Here is a 13,696-nt window from a genome sequence, read left to right on the forward strand (position 1 = left end):
ACGACACCATATTAGTTGAAAATGTGGGTGTTGAAATGTTCACTGCCTTTTTCGTTAAATTCAGACTTAGTAAAAACCGAAGTATTCATGTTTAGAGCTTCACAAAACGACGAGTATCTAAAATATTAATGAATATTTCGACGTGAAATTTCGCATAGATGTCACTAAGAGTACTACCAACTTACAGAAAAACAAAAATTTACCGATTCGTAAAACACGCGAAGTATAAAATAAAAATTCACCTTTCAATTTCACAGTGGCATATGAAATTATCGTATTATAAATGGTAAAGCCTTTCTAGGTAAGTGTATCAATGCCAAAACAAATGCAATTGTTCATATATTATAGACCCTAATTTTAAGTATTACGCTAACACTTGTATTGTTGCTATATTAATAATCTAATTGGCATGATACAAAATAAATGTAAACTTTACGAATATATACTTAGTTACAAAACTTTGATTCCTTTCTCCTCTTTTCATTTTCATTTCGTATCTGTTGCTATTAAACATTATTCCATACTTTCTAGAGAAGTATAACTTAGAAATAATAACAAATGGTTAAAAATACAAAATAGTCGACCTGTGAGGTGATCAGGTGCATCTCTAACATCACGAGAATCGTATTCTGCTAAACACTGGGCAAGCGATGTTCCATGATTTTCAAGAATTTTATCCTGTATATAAACTAACTAGAACAATTATCCGGAAGTAATTAAAAGCATGCTGAAATGTTTGTATCGTTTATATGAAAATACACGTCTGTTTAAAATGGAATAAAGTTAAATTAGCTTAGCCTTAATCTCGAACGATTTGTTCGGTATTCCGAGATATTTTCTAAGTGAATTGCGAAACTCTTTTAAGCACAAAAACGATTAACGCATTCGAGCGAACACAAAAAATCCACAATATTATAATGAATGCCTTTGAAATGATGTCAATCATTCTTGGGTCTATGAATCCAACCACCATCGCACATAAGAGTTGGAGCAGTGCCTTTTAACTTTATGGACGATTTGTAGTGATGATAAATCACAAGCCATTGCCCACAGAGCCATGATTATTGACTTTTGTGCCTAAATTGGAGGATGCTGATTGGCCGATCTTTGGTTCCAACGACACGTCACTACATGGCACACAGCATTCATTTTATCGAAAGAAACTTTTGGTGAGCTCATTATCTTGCAACGTGGGCCTGTGGCGTAGCCTCGAACACCACAGAACTCTTTTTTGTGGGGTTGTGTTAGGTCACTTGTCTACGCCTTATGAGAGAATATTCGACTCATTATTGCTGACATACGGTCTCAATTAGAGTGGTCGTAAATTTAGCTTTTTAGCGACCTTACCGTTCCGCATATTAATGACAAGGTTGACAAATTACATGAATTAGTCTTTGGAAAAGTTGACAGATCGCTATATTTGATCTATGGCTGTGCTGGCGATGCACCTATGTTGAATTCTAAAACCGAGCTTTCACTAAGAAAATGTAATGTGAAACTTATTCAGAATGCAAATTTCTTATTTGATAATCAGAATATACCAAAATATTCTGATACTAAATTGTTCTCTCAAAGGAATTCCCACCTCCAATATACTTGTGCCAACGTTTTTTTCAATCCTCGAAGCAGTTTTTAAAGTCAATTTCCGAAATAACTTTCAAAGTTGGTTGAAAATTTTTAGAAAAACTTACGAAGAATCAAATCAGTACGGTGCATTATGGAGGTGCAAAAACCAAGAGTTGTCCATAATTCCGGCCTCTTTTTACGAATATGATGCACACAAAATTGAATRGAACTTCTGCTGAATAATTTAACTGTTCGTAAAAATGCCGAATACACTTTGCGTTCTTCAGAAAGACAAGTGTGTACCAAACACGTGAAGGAAGCCTCGGTGACCCTATAAAGTATATACAATATAAATGATCAGTATATTGAGCTGAGTCGATTTAGCCATGTCCATCTGTCTGTTTGTCCGTCCGTCTGACCGTCTGTCTGTATATATACGAACTAGTCCCTCAGTTTTTAAGATATCGTTTTGAAATTTTGCAAACGTCATTTTCTTTTCAAGAAGCTGCTCATTTGTCGGAACTGCCGATATCGGACCACAATAACATATAGCTGCTATACAAACTGAACAATCGGAATCAAATTCTTGCATGGAAAACTTTCACATTTGACAAAATATATTCACGAAATTTGGTATAGATAATTTTCTAAGGCAATTTCCGAAGAAATTGTTCAGATCGGTTACCTATAGCATTTAGCTGTCATATAAACTCAATGATCGGAATCAAGTTCTTATATGGAAAACTTTCACATTTAAAAAGATATATTCACGAAATTTGGTACAGATTATTTTGTAAAGCAACAATGTAATCTCCGAAGAAATTGTTCATATCGGTTAACTATAGCATATAGCTTCCATAAAAACTGAACACATAGTTACTAAAAGAAAATCACCTGTGAAGGGTATATTAGGTTCGGTGCAGCCAAAGTTAACGTTTTTTCTTGTGTGATATTTGTCACAGATGTCACTGACAGTCCATCCTAGAAAAAAATATTTCGCGCGAAATTTATATTAAAAAGTCTTACTATTTTTTGCTCACAGTAGTATATAAAACCAACATATTGAGCTTCAACGTTTTATTTATTGTAGACAACTCAGCGATTTGATACAATCAAAATGTAAGAACATTGCAGATATAATTTATTATTTTTATAAGTATGTATTTACTTGTATGTAGTCAGTATAGATATATAATTATGTAATTTTAAACAATTAATCTCTATTCATTAACAATGTAATGGTAAATAATGTATAATTACAATATGTTATTATCCTTAGTGGGGATTCACATATACACAAATATATGTGTATAATTTTTTTCCATTTATAACAGGGGCAATTACAAGAAACGAAATGTAGGTACTATCAAAGGTCATGTATTCACCCTGATTACCTGGACGTATGTTTGTATGCGCGTGAGTGGGCAGGCCATTCATTCGGCCAATATATTCGTTTAGCAGATATAATCGTTGCTTCTAAATTACTTAATTCTCACTTTTGATTATGTAAGTGATTGTGCCTAATTTTGTACACAAGGGATGCATTAATATTTGTAGGCTTATTCGAGTGTGGGTAGGTTTAATTGAATTGTGGATGCTGCGCGTAAATGTAACAAAACGGGTATGAGATTGTTGGGAAATAAAATGCTTAACAATAACAACAGGCAAAAATAACTCGTACTTATTAACAAATTCATCAAAGTGAGGCCCTTGGAGGACAACGCGGCGGCAACAACAACGCAAATACGGATTAGCGACGTCAGGTTTTACTTTTATTGCTATCACAAGTGACCCTAACCCATAACCCTAAACTGTATTTGAAAGTGGTTTGTGTGGTTTGTGCGGGACGGCAACCGCACATGCGCCTCAACCGGTTTGCGCTGATTTATTTGGCATTTAGCGTCGCGCCTTTGTTTAAACCATTGCTGTCACTGCTGCTACTGTCTAACGTCGTGCCTCCACGCGTCGCGCGCTGGTAGCGACGGTTTGTTGTTGAGACAAGCGCTCGGTTGCCTCGCGTACGCGCCCGCTTAGCCGAGGCGCCGCTGTGGAGCGTCCAAGCAGCGGGGAGTTGGGCATGGAGGAGCATTGTTTTTGCTGATGTTTTTGTTGCTGTTGCTGTTGCAGTGTTGAATTCGTTGATTTCGTTGTGGCACTTGTAGCGATTTCTGTGCAGGAAATGTAAAACAAAATATTCTGTTAAAAAAGTTATTGGTAAATTAAAGCAAAAAAAAGTTATACTCTAAAAGCATTTTGAAAAGGTACTTTGGTTAGCGCAGCTGAAGCGTTTATCGGCGAAAACATCTTTGTTGTGGTCTCTCTTGTGCGGTGGTGAAGTTTGTCTGGGTACTAGTAATTTAGCGTTAACACATTTGGCATCATCGGCACTGGAGGCCAAATTGAACTTATGCTTCAGCTGTGAAACTTTTCCCGCCGCTTCGAAAATCGGTTTAGGCTGTTGCTTGGCCTTCTCTCGCAACGCATTGTTCTCCAACGATTTCTTACGCATCTTTATGGTATTAGTGAAATCCGAGCGCATTATGGGTTCGCGAAGTGGTGGTGATGCCCACACTGTTGTTGGCTCTGCTGGCACACCTTGCGTTGGCGATGTGAGTGGCATTGCAAGCGATAAGGTTACATTCGCTTGATCAGAAATCCCATCCTCATGCCGCACTCGCATGGACTCACTATGCTCTCCATTATCTTTCCCAGCCGTCACTCCGTCGGAGGACTGTAGACTTACTTGCCGTATGTGTTGCTCTAAAACGCTTATGGATTCATTGCATTTTTCGTCAAACTGCGGCAACGCCAAATTCTCATGTTGCGCGATTTCCTCCAATTTCGTTTTGAGCACTTCGTGCGGTACGCCCAGCGACAGCGCCGCTTCTGCATTTGTCGCGTGTAAATCATCCAAGGCGCTGTGCTGCACTATGACCTGCACGGCAGACGCGCCAGCACAATGGCATGGCATATTTCCAGCCACACTGCAATTGGAGCACTCGCTGTAACCGGAATCGCTGCGCTCGCTGCATTGAGATTTGTCGCGCACTTTTAGCGTCTTTTGAATGCGTCGCTGTTGTTCCAGCGTTGTCTGATTCGGCAGCTCAATGCTGAAGTCGTCGTCTTCTTCGTGCAGCGAACCCATCTGCACGGTGGTATTCGGACTGAACATATGATGAATGCCGGATATTGAAGGTCGTGGACTGTTGGGCAAACTGCCGGCGCCGGAAACGGCCGAGTTGCGTCTGGAAGCGGAAAGCGTGGCCATGCGACCCAAGGCGCGTATAGCATTGCCGGTTTTCTTTCATTCAATAATAAAGCAAGCACACCATTTGAGCGTTTTGATGATAGCGATGTTAGCAAAAAGCAAGCAACAAAAACGGTTTGAAACAACAAAAGAGATAAAGCAAAAATAAAGGAAACCAAAAATATTATTAAAGCAAAGCTAACTCTTCATTAAAAAGTATAGCCATTCTTTTTAGTCTTAATCACGCGTACAGAATTAAATTAAAAGATAAAAAAATTTTGATAAAAAAAGTACGAAAACAATATTTTAGATAACCTTAAGCAAGTTCCTCTTTTTAAATAAACAAAAAAAAAATTAAAATGGAACATATTTTAATAAATGCTTACAGGTCAAGTATTAAGCCAACTATTAACCTTTTGCAATGTAAATTCACTTCTATATTACTTTTATGTCTATTTCATACTCATTCCTTACCTGCCACTTGCGTCGTATAATAAACTTCTTTAGTTTATCTGTGCAGATTTTGTTACTGAGGTTCTCGTCATGTTCCTGGGTCAACCACTTCGACTCTAAGCATTGTTTGGCTGTCAAGCGATTTTCTTTGCGATGCACCAATAAATTCGATATGAAGTCCTTTGCCTCCTGGGAAACGCAATCGAATGCTTCGTCATCGAAATCATAGTCGGCGCGTGTAATATTTGAAAAAGTATCGACATCAGTATCACCCATAAATGGCGATAAGCCAGATAAACTATTCAAGAATCAAAAAATATTCATAAGGACCAATTAGATTTCCAGTCAAGAGCCAATGACTCACAGCACATAACAAATGACGCCCACACTCCACATATCTGACTGAAAGCCGATTGGCTCGTAACTAATTATTTCAGGTGGTATGAATTCGGGTGTTCCGAAGAGCACGCGCACCGGTGTATTCTTATTTAAACGTTGCGCCAACCCAAAATCGATGATCTTGATTTGATGGCTGGTGCGTGTATGGCACATAATGTTCTCCGGCTTGAGGTCCAAGTGCACGATTGATTGCGTGTGCATGTAGGCGACACCTTCGCACACCTGTCGCAGAAAGAGTATGCAATCGCGTTCGGTCAGCGTAAAATCGTCCGCCACGACACGTTCGAACAGCTCACCGCCGGTAATGCTTCAAAGAGCGAAACAAGCGTTTGTTAAAAGAAATATACATATATGTATTTAGCAATGAATTCACTTACTACTCCATCACCATTACAATTTCGCGGGCACTCTCAAATGAAGCGGCGAGCTGCAGCAATTTCGGGTGTTGTAATGATTTCATAATAGAGATCTCTTCCATTACTTTTTGTCGATCTTGCGCTTTAATGCATTTAATCACCTTAGCAGCAAGAATTTGTTTTGAATTTTCACGTTCCTGCACCCGATAAACGATTCCGAAGCGACCCTTGCCCAATTCCTCGAGTATTTCGAAGCGACTTTTGAAATCGCCACCTGACTTAACAGAGATCGGTCGGTGAAAATCTAAAAATACCAAACAACGGAAATATAAGACACATTATATTATAGACCATGTATAAAAAATCCACAAGTTTAACAGTTGACATAGCGCAACATTTTTTTCGACTTTAAACTGACCAGATTCAACAATTTGTTGAATGTTTAAAGTGTAAAGTTCTCAAAGTTTTGCAGCAGTTGTTGAGCCAAATGTAAAGGTTTTTTTAGTTGTCCGATCGGCAATACTTCTTTCGAAATTGGTGTTTTTGATAACTGTTATTTGAATTATAGGCAGTTTGGTTGCTTCATAATAAAAAGAACTACTTCGAAACAAAGTTTGAAAGTTGGCAAATTTATTACCAACATAAAGCGCAGTACATTTCATTATACGGTCAACATTATCCCCAACAGAGTTGTTAATTCGAACAATCAATCGCTTTCATATCATATTTACTCTTGTAGATAATTCACACCCTTTGAGATGATATACAAACCACACCGAAGACGCTACTGCTGCTGTGGAGCGGAGTATCGAAGAAGACCCAACAATCCGCACTATTGGAACTGTGTCCAATCAATTTATGGAAGATTTTGCGGAAAGATTTTGGTTCGCGGACTTACAATATTGTGGCATTTGGCGTAATGACAATCCACAAATCATTGTTGAAACGCCGTTACATCCTCAAACAATCACTGGTCCATATTTTTTTAAAAACGAAGCCGGCCAGAATTTATGTTAAAAGGGAACGTTATACAGCCGTAATTAAAAACCTTTTCGTATTTGAATTGGAGGATATGGACGATATTTTGGTTCCAAAAAGATCGCGCAACATTCCATACAGCCAACCAAACTATCAATTTATTAAAGGAAATTTTTTGCGAGCGCATTATCTGGCGTCGTGTGCCATTGAGCTATTTTTTGTGGGTTATGTGAAGTCGCTTGTCTACGCAGATAAGCTCAAGACGATTGACGTATTCGAAGAGAATATTTGCCTTGCTGCAAAAAGTAGTCGCCCACCGCAGCACGAAAATTATTTTCAAAACATAATGGCAAACCCTTTCTTTATCATAAAGTTAAATTATTGGACATAACTTAAAATTAAATGCGTTTTATTCCCTCTTGTCTAAAAAAAAACAACCTTTGTTTTTAACCTAATTGAATAAAAAGCATGAAGCATTTTTCTGAATTGCTTATTTTTTAACATTGGTAAGAGTAAAGTGTTTTGTGCTACCGTGTAAATTCACGCACGCTTCACTCACCTTCTGTTGGGATTTCTTGGGCTTGTAACTCAACCGGATCGCTGGGCAAACTTGGTGTGCTGCAGCCATGTACATTTTTGGCGCGCACTCGAAATCGATATGTGGCGCTCGGTGTCAAATTCTTAACCGTGTATGCTAATGAGTCCACAACGGTAGCGATTTCGTGCCAACCGCTTTCGCCACCAGCCAAATCGTCGGTCTCATCATTCGGTTCGGCAGACACCTGCTGCATTTCAATGCTGAAATTTTAAAGAATGAAAACGATTAACAACGTTAGCAAATACAAGCATGTGCATATAGCAATCAGTGTTTTATTGTAGTTTGCGGTTTATACGCACATGAAGCCGGTAATCATGCAGCCGCCATCGTAGGGTGGGCCGCACCAAGCGACCGCAATGCGATCGGGACCTTGTGAGATGCTTGGCTTGCCGCTGGGCGCATCTGGCGGACCCTCCACCGCCACCGAAGCCGCCGCAGCATCGCTGCCCAACGTGTTCATGATCTCCACCGTGTACTTGCCACTATCATCTGCCGCAATCTCAGTTATGAGCAGCGTCGAACGCTTAGCGCTACTGCGTATGGAAATGTTGCGCTGCTCAACTATCGGACGGCACTACAAAGAAAACATTCCAGAGACAACAAAATATGTGCAATCATTAGTTAGCATTAGTATTCAGTGCTGAAGTGTAACAATAAATAAATAAGTATATCTACATGTGTAACTTCATATGATGCGGTGTAAGGTGTTAGACTGACAGGGCATATACATATGTACGTAGATAAATAGCAGCTGGGTACACATATCTTGGCGTTGGCATTTGACAACAGTGGAATGGAATCCAGGGGCACAGCTGAGCAGCGAGCGATCGATCAATCGATCAGTCGAACATCGGTACTCATGGGCTTAGTTAACAAGACAGCAACTCAGTCAAGCAATTAGCTCGTTAGTCAGTCAATCACTTATGCGCTGAGCTCCAGTTAGCCACCCACCCAGTTTGTTGTTCGACATGTTTCACTGAAATAAGCCCTTGGAAATGTGAGCAAGCCTTGGTTGCGCGCACTGCCACAAAAAAGCATTGTTCTTGCGGTTTTTGAGGTCATTACGTATGTTGGTATATTCAAAGTTGTGTGTGCGTGTAATGTGTAACATGTGTTGATATGACGATGTGAAGGCAAAGGCGACCGAGACGAAGCAGCAGGTGCATAGCCTCACCGCAAACCGATCGTGACAATTCTCTTCTTTTATACTTATAATTATTGATTTATTTACATTTGGCTTGGCATTTTTTTGCTTTTTTTTTAATATTGCATTATTTATTTCCACAATTTGCTTGCGTCAGTATTTAAAAAAGCTGGGACTGATGAACCCCACAAAACCTCAAGTCAATGGCGAATGCTTTGCTATAGAAGTGTCCGATCAAAACAAATGTAATACGTAGGTAGACAAGTAAATATGTGCATTTTTATCGCACTAATTTTGTCTATAAATGGCGGTGGAAGACAGCAAGCTTTGAGTAATGGCTTCACGAAAAGTCTTGGAAGCGTCTTTGGAGATAATCATTTAACCGAAATTTAAAGCAAGGAACTGACTGCCAATAATTGATATAACACAGACACGGTGAAAAATGTATATATTCTTAAAACGGAATCCATTATAATTAAAAAATTTATTCATTATAATTTTAAATTTAGAACTAACATTCGAAAGACACCTGTATAAATCTCGCAGAAATTGGTACGTGATGCTCGTATATAGGATTTTAAGTTAAAAAAAAAATTATAAGGAGAAATTTCATGAAATAATGGAAAAATACAGAAAGTATTTAGCTTCCGACTACTAGGATGCCATGAAACGTAGCGATGAGTCTTAGATCCATGCTTACGATGCAAAAACAGAGGATAAACCGTCCGAATATCGGGGCGATAGTGAGCCTAAGCCGAAAATGAAAGCAGGTCAAAAATCAAGTTTATGTTGACAGTTTTCCTCCGAATTCTTTTCCGACCGGCTAATCTATAAACAAGGAATACTATTTGTTATGAGTCGTTTACTCGAAGCTATTCATAAAAGGAGGCCGGAAATATGAGCCGACAACTCTTGGATCTTGCACTACGACAATACATACTGCATAAATTATTCGTGAGGAGGTCGTCAAATTTTCAGCGAATATCGTGCCGTCACCAACGCTTGTTTTAGCTCCATGTGACTTCTGGCTATTTAGTGTACTCAAATGACTACTGCAGGGAAACCGTTTTGAGTCAATTGCTGTCATTGAAAGTGAATCGCTCCGCACATTGAAAGCTATTAAAAACAGTTCCGCGGATTGAAAGAAGCGGTGGCACAAGTGTATTGGCTTTAAGGGGATAATAAGAATTTTAAAAATATGAACGAAGTCTTAATACTTTTTGCCCGAACTGTAAAACAAAATTGAAACATATGAAACACAAAAGTAGTCAGGTAAACTACTAATTCACATCTAAGAATTCCTTGTTGAAATCGAACTATTTACGACTGTTGCTTCGTCAGTGATAAACAAAAGCTCCGAAACAAGTTGCTAATGCATTTGCATGTAGCTTTTTTTCGATTCAGGTGGTATGGTCCATGTAATTCAACTAAATCTTTTTGTTTTGTTATGAAAGAGAATTAGGTTAAAATCCTTTAACCAAACCTGATTCCATAAGACAGTATTAGGAAAAACTTACCAGCCCCATGTCCGGAAAATGGATAACACGTAGACTAATTGAGATTGAGTTGGGTTTATGAGGTAGTTTGCAACCTCTTTAATTTACTGTTGGGTTCTTGCATATGCGATTATACTTAGCAGACGATACCCACTATCCCCCTAGATACTTATGTATATGCAAATATGGATATTGAATAATAACTTATGATGTTAAAATAGTGAACGTGTGGCGCCTGGGTATAAAGATATATTAATCTTTTAATCGAATAAATTGTCTCAAATGCATTTAAAGAGTGCAAATGTTAAATTAGATTTAATTGACTTCAGATGATTTAGGATTAATTTAATATACATTTTGATTGACTTCGATTAAATTTTTGCTCAAAAACACATCTTTCTGTTAAAAAGCAGCCGACCAGACTAACTTTTATTACACTTTTACTAAGCTAGCGAGCACCTTCCTCGCTACTCTGCTTCGAAAATTCAGAGAAAGTAATTACGTTCATAACTAAAATCATGTTTGGATATTTTCGACACATCCCTCATCATACACTCCACTCATACTCCCACACGAAATCGCTTTGGCAATAATACGACTCTGACGCCGCCTAGCTATCGTGCTCAAGAGGAATGATCAGTTTGCCACGAAGTTTGCAATACCCAGAAGACAGCGGTGGAGACCCTATTAATATATGTATATATGAATATGTGAAGCATGACGATTTCCTTCCTTTTTTCCCCAAGAAGCTGATAATTTAACGGACTTAGCATATAACTGCCATTCAAACTGATCGATCAATATCAAGTTCATGTATGCAATATTTTATATTTGTAAAGGGTATTATAGTTTCACTTGTGACCAAGAATAGCAGATGTGGCCAGCGCTATCTTACCAAAGACAAAATATTCTTCAGTCCATCACTATCATACACTTTCATTAGTAATTCCACGGAAATCTTATAAAAATCTGTTAATTTCAAGAATTATGCATTTTAATGTTGAAGTTATAAAATGATTTCCATTTATCAACTTCCATTTATATAACATGCTCTCAGTCTCAAATCTCAGCATATTAGAGATATTCCTCAAGAACTAAACCGCAATAAAATTAAACCTTCTCACAAAACCCTATGCGGTAATTTTCCCTGCAGACTAAGCGCTGCTGCTTTGTTTGCTTCATACCTACGGTGCAGTGTGATAGGAGAAAAAGCGTTAGTAATTAAAGTCGGCTTTAGTATTGTTGCCTACAATGACGCAATTTGCATTTACGTTCTGGTTTAAAGTCAAGTAACCTTTAAAGGTGCGCCAACCTCAATTGTCTGTCTAACCACCAACCGGGCACCGCCATATACTTTTATGGTATAACCAGCGCGGTTGGGTAATAAGAAAACGAAAAAATTAAGCGCCTACCGGCGTTTGTTAGAAGGAATGTTTTTATAATTAAATATAAACGGTTTAAAATGCTTATGACACTTACCCCTTTGTACCAGCAGACTTGTGCACGCGGTACAGCCTCGTAGCAGACGCTCAACTTAACGCTACCACCAACGTGAGCAGTGTAATCCTGTGGACCCTCTAAAATGCAAGCAGGTATTTCTGGCAGCTCTGAACCGTTCAGCGCTTCAATGGCCTTATCAGTGGCACTTGTGGTTTCTGTAGAATCGCCTTGAATGGACGTAGGTCCTGGCAGCACAACCAGACTGGTGTAAGCGCGCAGGGTCGAACTGGACTTACCGCAATGTGTGACACTCAATTGCACTTCGCCGCAGTGATGCGGCTGGACGTTCTGTATGCGTAGTATGCGGACACCGTCCGATTCATTGATGACACGCGAGGCGCCAAACTGCTGCACAGCAAACGGAAGAGCAGCACCGAAAAATAGAAAGCAGAGCGCGCAAAATGCAAAGAATAAGAAAACAATTCAAAATACTCTTAATGCTTGTTTCGCTATTTACGCGGAATAATGAACAATGGAGGAGTTATATTTGGAGTTATCTACAAAACGCGCGCCAAGCGAAGTTGAAGGTGAAATGAACAAATGCTTTGTTTGTCTTACCCGCACTTAGGCACTCGGTAGATAGTTATAATGCGACACTTGCGCAACCGCCTATTATAACAATGTATTATTTTATAAAATAAAAGAAATATAGTGGAAAGTAAATCGAAAGAACGAAATGGAAACGCGAATGTTTTGGAAAATTACGCGACACTCGTCACAACACGGCGACAACTAGTATCGAACTGACAATGCGAGGCGTCGCAGCTGTGCTAATTAATTGCGCCCGCTCAGCTTTTTTCCGTCAATAGTTGCGTTGTTGGCCCACTTGGCGCCGATCTCAGTTTGGCAATAATCCCAGCTGAGAGCGATGAAAAAATATTGCTACAACAACAAATTTCCAGAAGGCAAGTCAATTGGGACGCCAAGAGCCTAAGTGAACTGTTACAGTAATCAGAAAATGTCAGTTATGCTCAGAACGCCGCACGTCACTGAGTGCTACCCGGGTAAATTGAGTGCGATCATTGAATTACGCTCTAACGGCATGTTCTCACCTTCTTCGACAGCTCATTCAACAACGATAATGTAAATGGGCTCCTTATCAACATTTATCTAAACTCTTGCTTAGGTATAATGGATAACAGTTATCACAAACGAAGAAAGCAGGTCTCTCCGCGATTAAAAGGAATCCTACAATGCTAGAGATAACACACAATATCCATATTTTGTCAGTTTTTTAATCCCACTCTAATCCCTAATATCAGTGTCTGAGAAGAAATTTTAGATCTTTTTATAGTCAAAGTTTATATCGTCACCTGAAATGCAAAATAAAGTAACAACATTTTCGGAAATTTACAGTGGCATGAATGAAACACGAAATAAAATGGAACATGAGTGAAACAAAATTTTAATGTTGGTTAAAACTGGTTTATATCCGAGCGCAGAAATAGAAAATATGTAATATTATGTGTGTAATTTGAAGTACGATTCAATCAATAAGGCCCTCAATTTCGAATTTTTTGATGATACGTTATTTTGCATTTCAGGTGACGATATGAAATCGTAATTGAAAAACAAAATTGTTATCTTTAAACCTAATCGGGTCGTGTACCACGCCTACACCTCAGCACATATATAATATTTGAAGATGATACCCCCATTAATTTAAATAGCTACCATATTCGAAGCGTGAATGATTTAACAACAATTTTATTTTGTATAATATGCTTGTTGCCATAAGATCTATTGCAAGTTCAGGCCGATATAAAACAATAATATTAAAGGAATTTATTCGATTTGGTCACCTATGACACGACTAAGTACATGATATTTAAATTTTTCGTTGAAAACTATCACACAAATAAGCTTAACAACACCTGAAACACATATCTTCTTGAGTAATATCAAAGTTATACATTTACTCTATACTCGTGCGACCATTTTATATACCATATGTTGCTA

General features: G+C 38.5%; 1 protein-coding gene across 10 annotated transcripts in view; it reads right to left on the bottom strand.

Annotated features, from left to right (window-relative positions):
• Positions 1-2,591: 2,591 nt before the first annotated feature.
• Positions 2,592-13,696, bottom strand: part of LOC108977106 (myosin light chain kinase, smooth muscle) — a 103,015-nt gene continuing 91,910 nt past the window's right edge. For 3 of the 10 annotated variants that reach the window (XM_018946613.1, XM_018946611.1, XM_018946614.1), the window contains 8 exons: positions 11,717-12,085; positions 7,897-8,171; positions 7,559-7,797; positions 6,043-6,325; positions 5,631-5,972; positions 5,288-5,564; positions 3,832-4,867; positions 2,592-3,734 (listed from right to left, as the gene is read on the bottom strand). In XM_018946613.1, coding sequence (XP_018802158.1) covers positions 3,511-3,734; positions 3,832-4,867; positions 5,288-5,564; positions 5,631-5,972; positions 6,043-6,325; positions 7,559-7,797; positions 7,897-8,171; positions 11,717-12,085 — 3,045 coding nt within the window. In that variant the 3' untranslated portion in view covers positions 2,592-3,510. Of the gene's footprint in view, positions 3,735-3,807; positions 4,868-5,287; positions 5,565-5,630; positions 5,973-6,042; positions 6,326-7,558; positions 7,798-7,896; positions 8,172-11,716; positions 12,086-13,696 lie in introns of all 10 variants that reach the window. The other 7 variants (XM_018946612.1, XM_018946620.1, XM_018946619.1 and 4 more) reach the window with 7 other exon arrangements.

The sequence above is a fragment of the Bactrocera latifrons genome, unplaced genomic scaffold (genome assembly GCF_001853355.1).
Source record: "Bactrocera latifrons isolate USDA-ARS-PBARC rearing strain unplaced genomic scaffold, ASM185335v1 scaffold_84, whole genome shotgun sequence".
Classification (NCBI taxonomy): domain Eukaryota; kingdom Metazoa; phylum Arthropoda; class Insecta; order Diptera; family Tephritidae; genus Bactrocera; species Bactrocera latifrons.